The sequence below is a fragment of the Aquarana catesbeiana genome, linkage group LG01, assembly GCF_042186555.1.
Source record: "Aquarana catesbeiana isolate 2022-GZ linkage group LG01, ASM4218655v1, whole genome shotgun sequence".
Lineage (NCBI taxonomy): Eukaryota > Metazoa > Chordata > Amphibia > Anura > Ranidae > Aquarana > Aquarana catesbeiana.
In genome coordinates, this window is record NC_133324.1 from 763,768,406 (window position 1) to 763,790,167 (window position 21,762).

Consider the following 21,762-nt stretch of genomic DNA (forward strand, 5'->3'; position numbering starts at 1 on the left):
AAAAAAGACGATCGCCAGCTTCTGTCAGAGGGACATCAGTCCCTCACACAGAGAGCTGCCACTGCCTTGTCTGTGCCCACCAGTGCCACCTGCCAGTGCCCACCAGTGCCACCTATCAGTACCTATCAGTGGCCACCAGTGCCACCTACCATTGGCTGCCTACCCTACCATCGCTGACTACAGTGGCACCTAACTTTGCCCACCAGTGCCACCTATCAATGCCCACCAGTGCTGCCAATCAATTCCCATCAGTGCATCATCATCAGTGCTGTCTATCAGTGCCACCGATCAGTGCTGCCTATAAGTGTCACCCATCATTCCCCATCAGTGCCACCCATCAGTGCTGCCTATCAGTTCCCTTCAGTGCCACCTATCAGTACTCTTAAGTGCCGCCCATCAGTGCCACCCTTCAGTGCAAATTCTCAGTGCCACCTCTCAGTGCCCATCAGTGCCGCCTTATCAGTGCCTATCAGTGCAGTCTATCATTGCCCGTCAACGCAGCCTATCAGTGCCCATCAGTGCAGGCGCAACAGCGCACATCAATGAAGGAGAAAAATTACCAGTTTTTAAAATTTTATAACAAACTATGAAACTGTTTTTTTTTTAAGTTTTCTGTCTTTTTTAATTTTTTTAGCAAAAAATAAAAAAACCCAGCAGTAATTAAATACCACCAAAAGAAAGCTCTATTGGTGTGAAAAAAATGATAAGAGTTTAGTTTGGGTACAGTGTTGCATGACCGCGAAATTGTCATTCAAAGTGCGACAGCTGAAAATTGGCCAAGGCAGGAAGGGGATTTAATTGCCCAGTAGGCAAGTGGTTAAGCATTTGTTTAAAAATGAGTAAACTCACAAATACAAAATGTATGCAAAACCAATAAATTTCTCCTTCACAGCAGTCTATGTTGCATTCATATAGGCCAAAGTGTGAAGAAATATATCCTTTTATAATGATCTAGTGCCTAGCGAATTTCAAAATAAAGTAATAAATACTATTCTCATTTTGTATATCATAATCAGATAGAATTATAGGAAGCATGGTGGTAGAGTATATTTTCTTCAATGTCACTTCATTTGGCTTAGATGACTGAAATGATCAAAGCATGGAAGCAGCTGACATGTCATCTGAATTCATGGTGTTTTGTTTCAAATACAGAAATACGTATTTATCAATAGAAGTGTTATTCCTTGCCCCTAGTTATTGCTTTTAAGGGCAAATTTACTCAACTAGCTAGTTGGTTAAATCCACCACAACACATTTTGGGAAGATGTCTAGATAAAAAAAATGGTATCCAAAACAATCTTACACCTGTGCCGGATGAGCAGGACCCCCAGTCTCAGTAGGTTAGCATTTCAAACATCAGGGTGGAATCCTTGAATCTGTGGGGTGAAAGGAATGGGGCACTAGTCACTTTAGTATGTTAATGAGAGTTTATTAAACTACAATAAACTCGGGATAGATTGTTAGGGCACAAGACGTTTCCGGACGTCTCCTCTAGCAACATTAAATCATGCTATGGGCCTTTAAGCCAACACCAGCAGTTTTTACTAGTAGACTATTGATCACAACAACATAACACATGTACCATCTAGGATCAGCTGCCAGAACTTCCTGCAATGTCTACCTGTCACAGTATGTATCCAGCCCTCTGACACTGTTCAGCAGGGAAGCCTCTTCCAAGATATAGGCAGTCATCTTCCACATTTTCTGAATGTACCCCCCAGCAAGTCAGAATACATTCCCTAGGGCCTGGCTCAGACCCTTTTTCAGTAAAGGCACTTCCCAGGCAGCAAGCCTAGGAGATACAGACTTCAGCAAGAACCCTTCTCTAATGTTGCGTACACACGGGTGGACTTTTTGACCGGACTGGTCCGACAGACTTTCCAGCGGACTTTCGATGGACTTTTGATGGACTTCCGATGGACTTTCTGACGAACGGACTTGCCTACACACGATCACACCAAAGTCCGACGGATTCATACGTGATGACGTACACCGGACTAAAATAAGGAAGTTAATAGCCAATAGCCGCCCTAGCGTCGGTTTTTGTCCGTTAGACTAGCATACAGACAAGCGGATTTCTGGGTCCGGCGGAGTTACTACGTAAAGATTTGAAGCCTGTTCCAAATCTAAAGTCCATCAGATTTGCAACTGGAAAAGTCCGCTGAAGGTCCGGTGAAGCCCACACACGATCAGATTGTCCGCCGGATTTGGTCCGTCGGCATCCGTCAGACCAGTCCGGTCGAAAAGTCCGACCGTGTGTACGCCCCATTAGTGTGCACCAAAGGCAAACAAACCTAGTGATCTGTCAGGGAGACATACATTAAATATTCACAACATATTCATAACTTAACAATATCTACCAGGGAGACTCCCAAACAACAGGAAGAAACAAACTATATCCTGAGCCTGAGATAAAATAACAAACAACAAATACAGAAACAATACCACCCAGATACCAACTAATTTTGCACTAAGGACACTGCAGATTAAGGCAGGGTTCCTACAACTGTGAATATTTGTAACCATGCTAATTCTAATAAACAAACTAACAGAAGTTAACAATTGGTGAAAAATATCAGTACATTAATGTGAAAGTGTGTTGCAGTGCCTTATCACAGACAGTCTGACTGAACTTCAATGAACTTTTAAATATAAATGCAGTTTTTGTCAAAAGGTGTTGTAAAATGTAAGCTGTTTTTTTTTTAAAGAGCATTGTCAAAGTCTTTGCAATGTATAATAATCCTATGTTTTTAAATCCTAAAATATGTATGACTCTGAATACAGCGTGAAGAATAATAACTACACAGAGTTTTTTTTTTTTTTTTTTGCAGATACTTTAGAGGCATAATTGTGCATTCTAGCTATATGTTTAATTAATAATTGAAGCTCTCAACTTGTTAATACAGTAAATGGCTGATTTTGATCACTCCATGTAAGCAACATATCCTGGGATTTGTAAGAAATCAATGTTACTTTAGTTTTTGTGTCAAATTAACTAGTTGGAGCACTTGAAAACTCCCAGCTTGTTACGATGCTAAAATAATGAATCTCGTTGAGACATGCTTTACTGTGTACCCAAGGGGTGCAGAGTTGGAGGTTGGGTAATCAAAACAGTTTTATCTTGGATGACAAGGAACCATGCAGCAATTGACAGTGGGACTCTGTTCAATTAAACAAGGCAGTAAATAAGGAGTTGGCAATGTCGGACTCGAATCACTTAGAAAAGGAAATACAGGGGGGAATTTCTTATTTAAAGTTCATTTCAGAGAAAAAATATGCATTACATGTCTGCAATACTTTTTTCGCCATGTTTTATGTCTTTAGTTGTTTTGCTGCCACCAACATCAGCAGCAATGGGGGGCTTTACATTTACACTTCCAACTGCTACAGCAGCTGGGAATGCATGCAAAATTTTACAAGCCGGTTTTCAGATGGAAATGATCTGGTGGCTGTACAGCTACCTGATCCCTTCCAAGGGCCTCTGAAATGGGTGCATGGGACGCCCCCTCCCACCTGCTATATTTTCTGGGCTCAGCTGCCCATCTGTGGGCTTGAGACCTGCAGGACAGGTAAAGGGATGGGAGATAAGTGAACCTCTGTTTACTATCTCTCCTAGCTAACAAGAATGCAGAAGCAACATGGATTTTGTCACTTCTAGTTTCAGTTGTCACTTTCCCTGGCCAGGTAAAAAGCAAATGGAGCATGGGCTGTGCTATATTATTTTAAGTGGAGGCCAGCAGTAAAGATTACCTGTCACAGCAAAATGCTATCACATAGCATAAACATTAAAAAAACTAAAGGTACACCCAATGTCGGAGTGAGAGCAGTGATTCTAGGGCAATCATTTATGGTTAACGCTAAACTGGTGACCTGTATGGGCTTTTAAATCATCGTATATGGAAAATTTTGTGTACCACATTTCATAGGCACAAGCAGTTTTGAGGCTTTAGAATCTATTTACCTAGCACAACCTCATCTTTTATATTTTACCAAAAAACTGGGTAATGCATTGAGTTTGTGTGGTCTAAAATGTTACTTAAAATAGGTTTAATAAACTGGTTAAAAAAAAAAAATTCAATGTGTAAGGGTTTTAACTAATCTCCATGCCTACATGTGCATTCTACCATGTATGCAAAAAGCAAATATGGCTCTGGCAGTGAAAGCTTACAATACACATACATTTTTGTAAATTGAATGGTGTCAGCTCTGCCTAATTGTCTTTTGCTAAACTCCCTCCCCTCTCCCGATTTTCACAACATATGAATAATGTGTTCTGTAATATAAGATAAAATTGTGAGGACTAATTATACTCCTTGAAATAACTCAAGGAACAGCAGTACATTGTTTGAAACTTGAAAATAATAGAGAATAATAATAATGATAATAAAAAAAAAAAGGCAAGAGGTCTTTGGTCTTTATGGTACCCAAGGTCAAATTCTGATTAAGCCCCCTTTCACACGTATGTGACTTTTCTGCAACTTGAGACTGCAAAGTCGCATGACAAGTCGTATCCCATGATTTCCAATGAGTACCATTCATATCTATGCAACTTCAAGTCGCACCGACTTCAAAGTAGTCCCTGTACTGCTTTGATCTGACTTTGATGCAAGTTGAGGTCCATAGATCTCAAGTTTACACAGACATTCCCTGAAATCGCTGAAAAATCACGTCACAATTGCATCAGCAAAACTGCGTGACTTTCAAGTCGTGGCAGTGTGAAAGGGGCCTAGACAGACTGGATAAAAGACACAGTGCATCCCAGAACCAGGCCTAGATACTCCAAGTTATATGACCTTTCCAGCTGTAACTTCTGGAGGTAGTGTTCATGAGCCAGGAACATATGGATATTCAAGTAGGTAATCTTAATCTCCGCAGAGACCAGATGTCAGGAACCAGAAATGTGTGGACTGCCACAGAGAATCCTAAGCACAAGTATAGTGTAAGATAATATCATTTATTAAAAAATAAGTGAACAATATAAATGTAAGTGCACCTCCAATATACCAAACTGTAACATAACCCAGAAAACCAAACAAACAGTGACACTAATAAACGACTGCCCAAACCAGATATATACAGCAAGCAGAGAATGCTAAGCAAAGTCGTAACAGAGCCTGGGGCATACACAGGAGATCAAGCAGGGGAAGCTGGGAGCCAGACAGGACAGGGAGAGGGTAACAAGACACAGAGAGAGCAGATGGGAAGGGATCAGGCTGCAGGGTCAGGATCAGGGTCCAGGATCAGGAACTCATGAACACAGGTCATGGGGCACCTGGAGACAGAACACCAAGGCAGGAATGAAGAGTTTGGACAGGGTTTAAATACACTTCCTGCAACCAGTATCCGGTGATAACTGATTGCATTAGATGATGTGAGCTTCTGGCTGCTGAGAGACACCTGCTGGTGGATGCTGGAACTTTACTCCTATGGAGCTGGGAGCCACAGTGCCACCAGCAGGTGAGCCCTTTCCTGACAGTACGCCCCCTCTGAGGAGCGGCCTCTGGATGCGCCAAACAGCCATAGCTGAACCCGTCCATAAAAGACAGTCATCTGTTACACAAGACCAGAGTAAAAGTTCCTCGTAGGCTGAGGAAGTGCCGGGTTCCAAGCCAGATGCTCTACTGCCAAGATCCATCAATATGCAAAGTGTCCCACCGTCCGGGTCAGGTGACTGACTAGGTACCCCACTGCTGGGGTCAAGCAACTGGCTGAGTGTCCTGCTGGCCAGAATCTCTGAGATGTACAGAATTCTATACTCCAAGTCCCTCAAAACAGCAGGTACCCCAATGCTGAGATTCCACGGGTTATCTGCAAACTTATCCTGGGGTCATGTGGCAATACCAGAACCCAGACACCGACGTGTCTCGTCATAACCATGTAACTTGCCTAGTTTCTAGGACTTGCTCTGCACATCAAAAGCCACCTTGGTCTCTCTGAGGCACTGGTTACCTGACCTGGGTCCCCTATTACACCCGGAGCTGTGGCAATCGCATCCGAATTATGGCAAGGCACAGATCATACACTGCCATTGCCCATTAGCTTACCACAACCAGGGCCATAAAGGCAAATAAAGCTACCAGTTAAGAAGGGTATATGGACCACCAGGCTTTGGCGCCATAGGAGCAACACACTGCCAGAGGGACTCAACCGAGGCACCCATCAAATGAATCTCAGGCCAAGCAGGTAACCCATATAAGGCATGTGAGGACTCAGAGCTTTCAGACCCATTAGCAGGTGGATACTCAGCCTTTGCATGACAATCCAACTGAGCAACTGGCTTAGAGTCAGAAGGACTCAAGGATGGGGTGGTAGGGAGAAGATAACTAAGATTATCAATGGTAGACTTGTCATCAGACAGCAGACCATCAGAGGCAGGCAGGTTGTTTGGCACAGTACATTCAGAAGCAGGCTGGGAATTCAATACTGGCCCCTTCGGGCTGGGCGGGAGGAACCGGATCGTCAGGCTAGACAGCAGGTATCGGATCATCAGGCTGGGCAGCATGCACCGGATCATCCAGCTGGACAGCAGGCAACTGATCATCTGGCTGGGCATCAGGCAATGGCTCATCAAGCTGGGAAGCAGGCACCGGATCAGCAGGCTGGGCAGCAGGCAGAGGCACATCAGGCTGGGCAGCAGGCAGAGGCACATCAGGCTGGGCAGCAGGCAGAGGCACATCAGGCTGGGCAGCAGGCAGAGGCACATCAGGCTGGGCAGCAGGCAGAGGCACATCAGGCTAGGCAGCAGGCAGAGGCACATCAGGCTGGGCAGCAGGCAGAGGCACATCAGGCTGGGAAACAGATTCAGGACTGTCAGAAGCAGGCCTAACCCCGTTGGCAATTGTGGAGGCAGACTGGAGTAGATCAGCTTGCATGGAGGCAGACTGGAGCAGATCAGCTGGCATGGAAGCAGACTGTAGCAGATCGGCTGGCGTGGAGGCAGACTGTAGCAGATCGGCTGGCGTGGAGGCAAACTGGAGCAGATCAGTTGGCATGGAGGCAGGCTGGAGCAGATCAGTTGGCGTGGAGGCAGGCTGGAGCAGGTTGGCTGGTGTGAAAGCAGACTGGAGCAGATTGGCTGGCTTGGAAACAGACTGGAGCAGATCGCCTGGCGTGGAAACAGACTGGAGCAGATTGTCTGGCATGGTAGCAGACTGGAGCAGATCGTCTGGCATGGAAGCAGACTGGAGCAGATCGTCTGGCATGGAAGCAGACTGGAGCAGATCGACTGGTGTGGAAGTAGGACTGGATAGAGGCAGGATTGTGTGAGTTGGGAAAACTTCTGTTTTTTTTTGGGAGGCAGACTGGAGCAGATCAGCTGGCGTGGAGGCAGACTGGAGCAGATTGATTGGCGTGGAAGAAGACTGGAGCAGATTGGCTGGTGTGGAAGCAGACTGGAGCAGATCAGCTGGCGTGAAAGCAGATTGGAGCAGATCGGCTGGTGTGAAAGCAGGATTGGATAGAGGCAGGCTTGTGCGAGTTGGAAAAAACTTCTGTTTCTTTTTGGGTTTAGTCACTGCATGTAAAAGCAGAGCTGTGAGTAGAGTAGAGGGAGCAGCAGATGGAAGAGAAGAGTTAAGGGATGGTGAAAAAGAGGGAGTAGTTAAGGAGGATTTCTGTGGGTTTGCCACAGGCAGCGGAGAAAAGGTAGTTTTCAAAGGGTTAAAGGCAGGATAGGTGCAGCGAGTGGGAACAGGGTAGTGACATATAGTTGGTAATAGGGTTACTGAGCTGCAACTGTGGTTGCTGTGGGTGATGGAGAGAGAGATACCCAAGGAGGCGGGTATTTAGCAGCAGGAATGTGTTGTTGCAAATACATACACTTCCTGCAACCAGTATCAGGTGATAACTGATTGCATTAGATGATGTGAGATTCTGGCTGCTGAGAGACACCCACTGGTGGATGCTGGAACTGCAGCCTATAGATTTGGGAGCCACAGTGCCATCAGCAGGTGAGCCCTTTCCTGACACCAGAAGGTCTACTGGATGGAGAGAAGCAATCACTAACCTTTTCATCCAGAGAAAGGTGTTAGGAACCTTTGGGTATGATATGGAGGTTTAAATAGAAACCCTGGAACCTTTCCTCTTCCAGAACAATTGGTATGACCCCTTGAGAGAGGAGAAGTCTTTGTGGGGATGCTGGAAAGTTTGAAAAAATGAAGCAGGGCGGAGGCAGCGACCAAAACCAGCTTGTAGCCTCTGGATACAACAATCTATACTCCAATTTGCATAGCAGGAGATTGTTACTGGCTCTCTATGAAGCCACTTCACACATCTCTGCAGTGGCTCCGGTGTGAATTGCATAGGAGCCCTGTGCATCTTTTATAATATAATCACACACATAGATTGGACTTGATGGACTTGTGTCTTTTTTCAACCTCACCTACTATGTAACTATGTAATACAGGTACATTTGGTTATGCTGCAGCCTGCAGCCGTTATGCTGCAGCCTTTAGGCGAATGAACACTGGTAAACGAACTATAAGGCTGGGTTTACACTAGAACATGCAGTGGCTCACAGCAGGAGTCTGGTGCGTATCCATTCACCATTTCAGGTCCAAATTCAGACCAAAATTCTGTCTGAAATCGGACCTGAAATGGTGAATGGAGACGCAAGTCCATCAAGTCCAACCTATGTGTGTGATTATATGTCAGTATTACATTGTATATCCCTGTATGTTGCGGTCGTTCGGGTGCTTATCTAATAGTTTTTCAAAACCATCGCCTGTGGAAGGGAATTACACATCCTTGCCGCTCTTGCAGTAAAGAACACTCTACGCAGGTTAAGGTTAAACCTCTTTTCTTCTAATTTTAGTGAGTGGCCATGTGTCTTATTAAACTCCCTTCCGCGAAAACGTTTTATCCCTATTGTGGGGTCACCAGAATGGTATTTGTAAATTTAAATCATATCCCCTCTCAAGCGTCAGTGCTCGCAACCTTTCTTCATAACCAATATCTTCCAGACCCTTTATTAGCTTTGTTGCCCTTCATTGTACTCGCTCCATTTCCAGTACATCATTCCTAAAGACTGGTGCCCAGAACTGGCCAGCATACTCTAGGTGAGGCCGGATCAAAGTCTTGTAGAGTGGGAGAATTATCGCTTTATCCTTGGAGTTAATCCCTTTTTAATGCATGCCAATGTTCTGTATGCTTTGTTAGCAGCGGCTTGGCATTGCATGCCATTGCTGAGCCTATCATCTACTAGGGCCCCCAGGTCCTCTTCCATCCTAGATTCCCCCAGAAGTTCGCCCCCTAGTGAGTAGATTGCATTCATATTTTTGCCACCCAAATGCATTATTTTACATTTTTCTACATGAAACCCCATTTGCCATGTAGTTGCCCACCCCACTAATTTGTTCAGATCTTCTTGCAAGGTTTCCACATCCTGAACTGTTTACCCCACCCTTCAGGTCATCCATGAATAAATTAAACAGGATTCTTCCCAGCACAGAACCCTGGGGGACCCAACTTCCCACACCTGACCATTCCAAGTATTCCCCATTTATCCCCACCCTCTGAACTCGCCCTTGTAGCCAGTTTTCAACCCATGTACTCACCCTATGGTCCATGCCATCGGTAAAGGTTTATGTGGAACTGTGTCAAATGCTTTTGCAAAATCCAGATACACCATGTCTATGGGCCTTCCTTTATCTAGATGGCAGCTCACCTCCTCATAGAAGGTTAATAGATTGGTTTGGCAAGAACGATTCTTCATGAATCCATGCTGATTACTGCTAATGATTTCATTACTAAAATCTTCTACAGTGTATATAGTCACTTATCATCCCCTCCATGAGCATGCATACTATTGATGTTAGGCTAACTGGTCTGTAATTCTCAGGGATGTATTTTGGCCCTTTTTTAAATATTGGTGCTACATTGGCTTTTCTCCAATCAGCTGGTACTATTCCAGTCAGTAGACTGTCAGTAAAACTTAGGAACAATGGTCTGGCAATTATTTGACTGAATTCCCTAAGTACCCTCGGGTGAAAGACATCTGGTCCCAGTGATTTATTAATCTTAAGTTTCTCATGTCTTTTTCTAATTCTGTCCTCTGTTAGCCATGAGGGTGCTTCCTGTGATGTGTCATGAGGACAAACACTGCAGTTTTGGTTACTGAAGCCCCCTGATTTTCTTGTGAAGACTGGGGAGAAGAATAATTCAATACCTTCACCGTCTCTCCATCCTTTGTAGCCAGATGCCCTTCCTCATTCTTTATGGGGCCAATATGGTCTGTCCTTCCTTTTTTAGCGTTTATTTATTTAAAGAATTTCTTGGGATTTTTTTGCTCTCCTCCGCTATGTGTCTTTCGTGTTCCGTCTTAGCAGCCCTAATTGCACCCTTACATATCTTGTTGCATACTTTGTAAAGTCTAAATGCTGATCCCTCAGCCTTGTATTTTTTGAAGGCCTTCTCCTTTGCTTTTATATGCAATTTTACATTGGAGTTAAGCCATCCAGGATATATGAATAGATTGTTGGACGATTTCCAAAAACAGACAGAATGCCTCTCATTAGAGAGAGTTTTGTCTCCCTTAATTTTTTAAGCCATCCAGGACTTTTGTTTGCTCTTTTAAATGTATTTCCCAATGGGATGCACTGGCTAATGCCCTTATTTAATATGCTCTTAAAGCAAACCCATCTCTCCTCCGTGTTCTCTGTTTCTAAGATTTTATCCTCATTCATATCTTCTAGCAAGGTTCGTAGTTTAGGGAAGTTAGCTTTTTTGAAATTCAGTGTCTTTGTGTACCCATTGTGTTTCCTATTTGTGTGATTTATACTGAAGCCAATTGACCTGTGATCGCTGTTTCCTAAATTGCCTCGTATTTTCACATCCGTGATCAGGTCTGTATTGTTGGTAATCAGTAGATCTAGTAACGCCTTGTTTCTAGTTGGTGCATCTACCATCTGATCCATTAAATTGTCCTGCAAGACATTTAGGAACTGGCAAGCCTTAGAGGAATGAGTGGTTCCCTTCGCCCAGTCTATGTCTGGATAATTAAAATCCCCCATTATGATAACACTTCTCATCCTTGCTGCTAATCCAAATTGTGAAAGAAGGTCAGTCTCCCCCTCCTCCCTCAGGTTGGGGTGCCTATAGCATACTACCAGTATTATTTCCCCTTAGCTTCATCCCTTTGGAGCTCTACCCATAAGGATTCCATCTCCTCCCTAGCTCCCTTATTGATGTCATCTCTCATATTCACTTGTACATTATTCTTGATATATAGGCATACCTCTCCCCCTTTTTTACCCCCTCTATCCCTGCGATAAAGGGAATACCCTTGAATGGTTGCCAGCCAATCATGAGAGCTGTTGTACTAGGTCTCTGAAATTCCCACAAAATCTAAATCCTCCTCATTCATATTACTCCATCTTGTGTCTTTTAATGTACGATTAAGAGAATAGCAGCTGCCATATGTAGGAAACGATTATGGGGCACATTTTGCCGAGTCATTGCAGCCTAATTTGCTTCTATGATATCAAAACTGAACTTTTGTAGTTGCCATTTAGTCTTTCATGCGGATTTTACTTTGAAGATTGTTACAAAATCAAGGGTTGTTAGGATGCAATATTGAGAAACAAGGCTACCTCCTTTAACAAGGATACCTTCTTGAGGGATAAGGCTATTACCAATAAATTTAAAGTTAGACATATTATTATTATTGGTTATGCAGGGCAAACCAGCAGCTGTTCTTTAATGAAAAGTAAAGTATGTGCATTTGGGAAAAAACATTAAAGAGAACCCGTTTCTTTGCACTATTTGGACAAAGCACAGTATGTGTATGGAACTGGATTGCAATGATAAAAGCCCAGCAGATACCCATTTCCTCGGATGCTTGGTTGAATTGTGGGCAAGCATGTCATTAATGCAAGTACAGGGAAATATAGTATTAATCATACCTTTTTCTTACTTTCCTGAATGTTATAGCTTTTGACATTAAACTTGCTATGATTTAGAAACATGCAAATACAGATACTGCTTATTAGTTTAAGAAAACATTAAAATGTCACAATCACAGTTACAGCGCCAAGCCTAGATGCTTCTGAAACCATCTGTATTTTGAAGTCGTTTAAAACTGCTTGCTAAAATCTAGCCTCAACAAAAATCACTTTTTAGTTTGTGACTTTGCGTGAGAAGTGAGAAGGAAACTTTCTTTGAAGCAACTGTTATAAATAAAAGCACTGAATGTTTTCTAAATAAGAATAACTGCACAGCTGTAGGATCACAGTGTATCAAAAACAACCATATGGGATGCCCATCTCACAGCCGTCAATGTGTTCACAATCTACTGCACATACAGAAGCTTTAGTTCTGAAACTAGATGGGGAACAAACATTTTGTAACATTTTTTTTCAGTTTAAAAGATAAAAAACATCAGTTTTTCAGTTGGAAAATCAGCTGGAAAATCTCATTGTAAGTGTCATGCACACCATGTACTTTTACAACACTGTCTTTTTTTAAATATAATTGTTGCATTTTTTTATACAACAGAAATGCAAAAGCTTCTTCATATTACTTTTTTGCTAAGACAGCAAATGTGAGGGTTATATACAAAAATAAATGGATGTCTTCAATGTTTATATCATTATTTGTAAAGGAAATGCAAGCAAATAAATATTGTGTGAAAAATATAGCTAATACTTGTTAGTTTTATCAAGTTTCGCCTGCTGCTTTATGTGCAATGATTTAAAGACCATCTATCCTAAAGACAAAAGTCAATAAAAATACATAAAGCACACACATTTCAACACTTTATGCATACACAACAAGCTTAAAATATGTGTTATAAAGTGTTTTATCCTTTACAATATTACTGTTGAATTTACTGATAATACTGTGAAGGTTTGAGTCATTTAAAAGTAAATCCATCATGAAAGAAATATGGGGGGCTGCCAATGCTGGCCTCCTTCGGTTGATTGCCTGTATGTTATGGCTTCAGTTTTATCTGAGTGGTTGACTGAACAAGTACTCAGAAATGTCACTTCAAATGCTTTTATCTGCATTCTTTTTGTAAACTCAGTTGGTGAAAGACAGCAGGCATGACAAGCATGGCACTTCCATTTTCAGAAGAGATCAGCAATGGTAGTCACCACTGGTAGAACTAGGGCACTCTGAGGAGAGTAATGATGTAGTGCATCTGAAAAGTGGTGGGCATGGCCCTATTGCACTTACAGTAGCAGGGGCTTAAAGGTGCCTGATTAAATGGTACCTAAGTATACCCTATATACCCAATTCCATTAAGTCCAACCTGTGTGTGTGTTTTTATGTCAGTATTACATTGTATAGCCCTGTATGTTTGTTCATTCAGGTGCCTGTCAGGTGCCAGGTGCCTATCTAATACATTATGACTTTGACGTTATATACCGGGGGTTATGGCTGCTGATAGCTGCCATAACCCCAATATACTTTTACAAAATGGGTGTTACTCTTTTAGATTAAAGCGGTCCCAGTCGTTTTCCCCTCTTACCGGAGATATCGGTAGCAGTGAAAATAATCAAATCTTCTGGACTGCTGGGCAGGAAGTCCAGTGAGGGCAAGATGGCCCCCACTCGACTCTATGCCCTTGGAGGACCAGAGCACAGTTAAAAGTCACTTCCACCCCCTGGCCTTAAGGGGCCAATTTTTTTTCATGTAAAAGTTAAATTATATTTATTATTATTTTTGAATGTGAGATCTGAGGTCTTTTAACCCCAGATCTTGCATTAAAGAGGCCCTGTCCTGCTTATTTCTCTTACAAGGGATTTTTACATTCCTTGTAATAGGAATAACAGTGATCTTTTTTTTTTTTTTAAAGGGACAGTGTAAAAATAAAAAATAAAAAGTAAAATAAATAAGGGAAAAAAAAAATTAAAGTGCCCCGTCCCTCCGAGTTCATGCACGAAGAGTACACAAGTCGGGCCTATATATGTAAATGGTGTTCAAATCACACATGTGAGGTATTGCCACACACATTAGAGTGAGAGCAATAATTCTAGCACTAGACCTCCTCTGTAATGCCCCGTACACACGGTCGGACTTTGTTCAGACAGTCCGACAACAAAATCCTAGGACTTTTTCCGACGGATGTTGGCTCAAACTTGTCTTGCATACTCACGGTCACACAAAGTTGTCGGAAAATCCGATCGTTCTGAACGCGGTGATGTAAAACACGTAAGTCGGGACTATAAACGGGGCAGTGGCCAATAGCTTTCATCTCTTTATTTATTCTGAGCATGCGTGGCACTTTGTCCGTCGGAATTTCCGACAACGGATTTTGTTGTCGGAAAACTTTATATCCTGCTCTCAAACTTTGTGTGTCGGAAAATGCGATGGAAAATGTGTGATGGAGCCTACACACAGTCAGAATTTCCGACAACAAGGTCCTATCACACATTTTCCATCGGAAAATCCGACCGTGTGTACGGGGCATAACTCTAAACAGGTAACCTGTAAAATTTTTTAAAGTGTCACTTATGGAGATTTTTAAGTACCCTAGTTTGTTGCCATTCCACGAGCCTGCACAATTTTAAAGCATGAGGTGTTGGGTATCAATTTACTCAGCGTAACATTATCTTTCAAATTATACATAAAAATTGGGCTAACTTTACTCTTTTCTTATTTTTTTATCCAAAAAAGTGTATTTTTTCCAAAAAAATTGTGCTTGTTATGCCCTGTACACATGGTCGGACTTTGTTCGGACATTCCGACAACAAAATCCTAGGATTTTTTCCGACGGATGTTGGCTCAAACTTGTCTTGCATACACACGGTCACACAAAGTTGTCGGAAAATCTGATCATTCTGAACGCGGTGACGTAAAACATGTACGTCGGGACTATAAACGGGGCAGTGGCCAATAGCTTTCATCTCTTTATTCTGAGCATGCGTGGCACTTTGTCCGTCGGATTTGTGTACACACGATCGGAATTTCCGACAACGGATTTTGTTGTCGGAAAATTTTATATCCTGCTCTCAAACTTTGTGTGTCGGAAAATCCGATAGAAAATGTGTGATGGAGCCTACACACGGTCGGAATTTCCGACAACAAGGTCCTATCACACATTTTCTGTCGGAAAATCCAACCGTGTGTACGAGGCATAAGACTGCTGCACATATACGGTGTGACATAAAGAGATTTACTAAAGGAAAATCCACTTTGCACTACAAGTGCACTTGGAAGTGCAGTCACTGAAGATCTGAGGGGAAGATCTGAAATGAGCGGAAGCTCTGCTGATTTTATCATCCAATCATGTGCAAGCAAAAATGCTGTTTTTTATTTTCCTTGCATGTCCCCCTCAGATCTACAGCGACTGCACTTCCAAATGCACTTCCAAGTGCACTTGTAGTGCACATTGGATTTGCCTTTCGTAAATAAACCACAAAGTATTGCAATGATCTCTATTTTATTCTCTAGGGTCTCTGCTTAAAAAAAAAATATATAATGTTTGGGGGTTCTAAGTAATTTTCTAGCAAAAAATACTGATTTTAACCTGTAAACAACAAATGTCAGAAATAGGCCTGGTCCAGAAGTGTATACACTGCACACATATGCCACAGCACTAGTACCCACTGAATATGCTTTTATTACTGTGTAACAAGAGATACTCTTACAGACACATAAACTCTCTAATTATGTATGTTTGCTGCAGACAGAATATAGACATTATTACCATATAGACTAACACTACCTCAAAGAAAATCTTAGACCTAAAATAACCAGGGACAACTTAGCAAAGAGCAAATCATGGTTGGAAGTATGTAAGGTATGTTGTATGCAGTGGTCAGTAGTATGTAATTTACAGCATTGCGTATATTGTGCAGAGGTCAAGAGTATATAGCATCAGGGGTATGAAACCTAGAGCCTACCATACAGAGTGCTGTGGTGAGGATTATGCAGCAGAAAGCTCAGAGTACAGAGTTCAGGGGTCAGGCGTATGTAGCCTATAGCTAAGTGTATACGTAGTGCAGTGTTCAGAAGTAATGAAAAATCAAGGGTTCAGAGTGCAGTGATCAGTAGACTGTAATGTACAGCACAGATTAAAAAGTGTACAAGTCAAAAGTATATAGTACAGATTAAACTCACTAAAAGTGATTGTAAACCTCAGACTTGAAAATCAAACAAAGCACATCCCACTATTGTAGTAACCTGAATCCAAAGCACAGAGTCTGGTTCTTCTCTGATCTCTCCTCTCCCTGCTATCTGCATGATTCATTCCTAAAAGGTCAACACTTCAGCCAACCAGGAGAGGGCCAACCCCCCTCCAGGATGCAGCAGTTCATTCATACTTTCAGCTCTATGGTTCTCTAAGTCTGTGAAGTGTGGGGGGAGGGATGTCACTTCCTTCCAATCAGCTCTCAGATTTCCTGGAGCTGTGTGCTCTAGCTCCACATTGCGCGTGACATCAGAACCCTGCCCCTTGCTACTAGATAGTGTGTAAAATGTTTGTTTTGGAAGACTGTAGAGGATAGAGGGCTGCACATAAACAGGTACAACTTGTGTAGGAGGTTTTATTTCATCTCTGTGTCTCATCTGAGACTAATCACTTCACTGGGTATACAGTTGTTCTCATAAGTTTACATACACTGGCAGAATTTATGATTTCTTGGCCATTTTTCAGAGAATATGAATGATAACACAAAAACTTTTCTTTCACTCATGGTTAGTGTTTGGTTGAAACCATTTATTATCAATCAACTGTGTTTACTCTTTTTAAATCATAATCACAACAGAAACTACCCAAATGACCCTGATCAAAAGTTTACATACCCCAGTTCTTAATACTGCATATTGCCCCCAATGACAGCTTGAAGTATTTTGTGGTATTTGTGGATGAGGCTCTTTATCTTCTCCGATGGTAAAGTTGCCCATTCCTCTTGGCAAAAAGCCTCCAGTTCCTGTAAATTCTTGGGCTGTCTTGCATGAACTGCTCGTTTGAGATCTCCCCAGAGTGGCTCAATGATACTGAGGTCAGGAGACTGAGATGCCACTCCAGAACCTTCACTTTATTCTGCTGTAGTCAAGGACAGGTCGACTTGGCCTTGTGTTTTGGATCATTGTCATGTTGGAATGTTCAAGTACGTCCCATGTGCAGCTTCCTGGCTGATGAATGCAAATGTTCCTCCAGTATTTTTTGATAACATACTGCATTCATCTTGCCATCAATTTTGACCAAATTTCATGTGCCTTTGTAGCTCACACATCCCCAAAACTTCAGCGATCCACCTCCGTGTTTCACAGTAGGAATTATGTACCTTTCATCACAGGCCTTGTTGACTCCTCTCCAAATGAAGCGTTTATGGTTGTGGCCAAAAAGCTTGATTTTGGTCTCATCACTCCAAATGACTTTGTGCCAGAACGTTTGTGACTTGTCTCTGTGCTGTTTGGCATATTGTAAGAGGGATACTTTGTAGCATTTGCGTAGTAATGTTTTTTTTCTGGCGACTCAGCCATGCAGCCTATCTTTCTTCAAGTGCCTCCTTATTGTGCATATTGAAACAGCCACACCACATGTTTTCAGCGAGTCCTGTATTTCACCTGAAGTTATTTGTGGGTTTTAATTTGCATCCCGAACAATTTTCCTGGCAGTTGTGGCTGAAATTTTAGTTGGTCTACCGACCGTGGTTTGGTTTCAACAGAACCCCTCATTTTCCACTTCTTGATTAGAGTTTGAACACTGCTGATTGGCATTCTCAATTCCTTGGATACCTTTTTATATCCCTTTCCTGTTTTATACAGTTCAACTACCTTTTCCCGCAGAAAGAAAAGTTTTTGTGTTATCATTCGTATTCTCTGAAAAATGGCCAAGAAATCATAAATTCTGTCAGGGTATGTAATCTTATGAGCACAACTGTATGTAAGGGTTTACAACCTCTTTAAGGAGGCCACGAGTGAGTAATGTACATTGTGTGTTGCATACTCCTGACATCTTTGCTCTGTATGCTGTGCTGCATGAAGCATTCTGACTGTTGCTCTTCTAAAAAACAGAGTGGTAAGAACTATTTACCCTCAGTGCAGAAATCTGGACTATGTAACAAACTACCCTGGCTACACAGTACTCCTCTAGCACCCTATCCAGCAAACATTTCTAAATTCTCCCCTATCCTTCTTCCTCCAATCAACTCTTCTTTCTACGCAAATAACCCCCCCCCCATATCCCCATATCTCGCTCACCTGTTTACTTGCCTGCTTACAAGCAGACAGGCACCCTATGCAGAGTGAGCTAATGTCCTCCTAGTCATTCCCTAGCTTTGCATCATGTTACATTAAAGCTAAGGAGTGGCATGGGAAAGCTTTCCTCTTCTCAGGTTTTCTTGAATAGTCATGGGTGATATGACACAGAAGAGGCTTCTGCATAGTGATAAAGTGTGAGTGTGGCTGAATAATTAGACCAAGGAGCAAATTTAAGGAACATGACCCAAATGACCAGGCCTAAGTATCTTTCATGACAGGTTATCTTAAATGTGTTGTTTAATGTAAAAACAGCTTAGGGTAGCCACAGTACATTGAAATATCAGTTTGCCTCTTATATCTCATAGATAATTCTGGGATTTAGCCATAATCTCTACAATAACATAGGCATTCTAATTCTAGAATTTGCCTATAATACCTACAATAATTTTGGCAGCACTCATTTACACATGGCAAGCACAAATGAGTCATTCAATTCACAGTTCACAGTTATGTATGTATATTAAACTGCCAAGAATCCATAAATGGTGCATGACATCATCAGTGTATGTTTGCAATGTCTGCTCAAATGGGCGCAGCTGATAATCTTGGTATCAAATCTTTCAGAGGGAAGCCAGCAGGGGAATCAACTTTCCAAAAAGAACAGTGAACCAACATTGCTGGTTTTGATGAAAATATTCTTTTTATGAACATCATATAGGATCCAGCCGTGGCCAAAAGTTTTGAGAATGACACAAATATTACTTTTCACAAAGTCTGCTGCCTCAGTTTTTATGGTGGCAATTTGCATATACTCCAAAATGTTATAAAGAATAATCAGATGAATTGCAATTAATTGCAAAGTCCCTCTTCGCCATGAAAATGAACTTAAGCCCATAAAAAAAAAACATTTCCACTGCATTTGTGAAGAAGGCTTCAGGGCGCCCAAGAAAGTCCAGCAAGCACCAGGACAGTCTCCTACAGTCAATTCAGCTGGGGGATTGGGGCACCACCAGTGCAGAACTTTCTCAGGAATGGCAGCAGGCAGGTGTGAGTGCCCGCACTGTGAGGCAAAGACTTTTGGAGGATGGCCTGGTGTCAAGGGCAGCAAAGAAGGCGCTTTTCTCCAGGAAAAATATCAGGGACAGACTGATATTCTGCAAATGGTACAGGGATTGGACTGCTGAGGACTGGGGTGAATTAATTTTCTCTGATGAGTCCCCATTCTGACTGTTTGGGGCATCCAGGAAAAACGTTGTCCAGAGACGAAAAGGTAGAGCTACCCTTAGTCCTGTGTCATGCCAACAGTAAAACATCCTGAGACAATTCATGGGTGGGGCTGCTTCTCAGCCAATGGAGTGGGCTCACTTGAAATTTTGCCTAAGAACACAGACATGAATAAAGAATGTTACAAAAACATCCTGTGAGAGCAGCTTCTCCCACCCTTTCAAGAACAGTTTGGTGATGAACAATGCCTTTTCCAGCATGATGGAGCACCTTGCCATAAGGCAAGTAAATGGCGTGGGGAACAAAACATCCTATTGAGAACGTGGTCAATCCTCAAGAGGCAGGTGAACAAAAAACCCCCCACAAATTCTGACCAACTTTAAGCATTGATTATGCAAGAATGGGCTACCATCAGTCAGGATGTGGCCCAGAAGTTGATTTGCAGCATGCCAGGGCGAATTGCAGAGGTCTTGAAAAAGAAGGATCAAAAAAGGATCAACACTGCAAATATTGACTCTTTGCATAAACTTAATTATACTTCAGTATACCATAGTAACATCTGACAAAAAACACTGAAGCAGTACCGTTTGTGAAAATCAATATTTGTGTCATTCTCCAAACTTTTGACCACGGCTGTATGTTTCCTTTGCAAAAAGAATGTTTTTAAATAAGGTGAAGCTACATTTATTGTGACTACCTAAGCATGTGCATGAGAAATTAAAAAAACAACAGGCTTATCCTTTGCACATGATTAGCTATTCAAAGTGAACACAGCTTTTCCCTATTTAACAATATTTATGTGACTAAAAGAACATCATCTATTTCTTTGGTAAATCAACTCTTATAGATCCAGTGTGTGCGAGACTAGCCACTGTTGTACCACAGCTTACAGAGCAAGTCAAAGGTGTTAAACATCATGCAAATTCTTAAGATTGATTTTTGGGCTTTAGAAGTTCAAAATGAGTTTAAATGAAATCCTACCTGAGATAAATATGAATGTCCATCAGACCCACATACAGGATTTGTATAAGCAACTGGACATTGCTTACAACTCGACGTAAGAGGAACACCTCTCCAGTACTTATAAGTTAATCCAGCTTCTTTCATGCTGTAATAAAATAATATCTGTTAGAGCTACCTATGAAAGGAAACAAATGGCAAATCCATACTTTAACTGAAATTTCCATATACAATGCTGCATTTTAAACACTAGCCAGTAGAAGTTAGTCGCATTGAATTTGAATGTTGCTAGCCACCATGTTGAATGTGACAAACTACTGCTATATATGACATGACCTGGATAAATGAAAACTTTCTTAGACAATTCTAAACACTTACAAATGTTTAATATGCTTGTATTAATAATAAATATACATATAATATTACATTATTAAAGTAACCAATGAGAAACACATGTCTCTGGTTATGGAAACAGCCCTCTTTCTGACTTTCCAGCAGCATGCTACTTTTAGGGTACTTATAGTACATAATTTGGATTAAAGCTGAACAGCTTAATGGGAATGTATAATGATTTTTTGTTTATATTTTATTTATTTAAATATTACAGTCAGCATGGAAAAATACAATTAATTCACCTCAAGATTGGAGACTTTCATCCCCTTCCTGCCAAGGCCATTTTTCAGTTTTTGACAGTGTCACACTTTCAATAACAATTACTTAGACATACAATACTGTACCCAAATTACCAAACATACAATACCCAATTTTCTTGAGACAGAAAGAGCTTTCTCCAAATATATATATAAAAATATCCATCTCCAAATACATATATATCCGACCAAATATCTATCCAGTATGTATATATATATATATATATATATATATATATATATATATATATATATATATATATAATTAAAATAGAAGCACTGGTTTAGAAGCACTCATGGGTCTTGCAAAAGAGGAAGAACAAAAACAGTCGTGTTTTTATTGTCAATGTCCATCTTTCTCAAGACTGAACTTCATCGAAACTTTGACAATTGAAACACTGCTGTTTTTGATCTTCTTCCTCTGCAAGACTCATGAGTGCCTCAAGATATAAATCTTTGGATTTATATGGATTTCTTTGTGAGTGAGCACCTGGGCATTTACTTCAAGCATAGAGTGCTGTAGCTATCCTTGCACTTGCAAATATATATATATATATATATATATATATATATATATATATCTATATCTCAGCACAGTGGGTAAGTAGTTAGAACTTTCGCCTAGCAGAACTAGGGCCGTGCCTTCGTGGGTTTCCTCTGTTTTTTTCCCACTCTCCAAAGACGTGCTGGTAGGTGAATTTGCTCCTGTCTAAATGTCCTGTATGAATGTGAGAAAGGGACCTTAGATTATAAGCTCCTTGATGGCAGGGACTGAATG

General features: G+C 41.5%; 1 protein-coding gene across 2 annotated transcripts in view; it reads right to left on the minus strand.

Annotated features, from left to right (window-relative positions):
• Window positions 1-21,762, minus strand: part of SPOCK3 (SPARC (osteonectin), cwcv and kazal like domains proteoglycan 3) — a 570,427-nt gene that overhangs the window by 142,887 nt on the left and 405,778 nt on the right. For both annotated transcript variants that reach the window (XM_073606091.1, XM_073606097.1), the window contains exon 5: window positions 20,356-20,482. In XM_073606091.1, coding sequence (XP_073462192.1) covers window positions 20,356-20,482 — 127 coding nt within the window. The remainder of the gene's footprint in view (window positions 1-20,355; window positions 20,483-21,762) is intronic.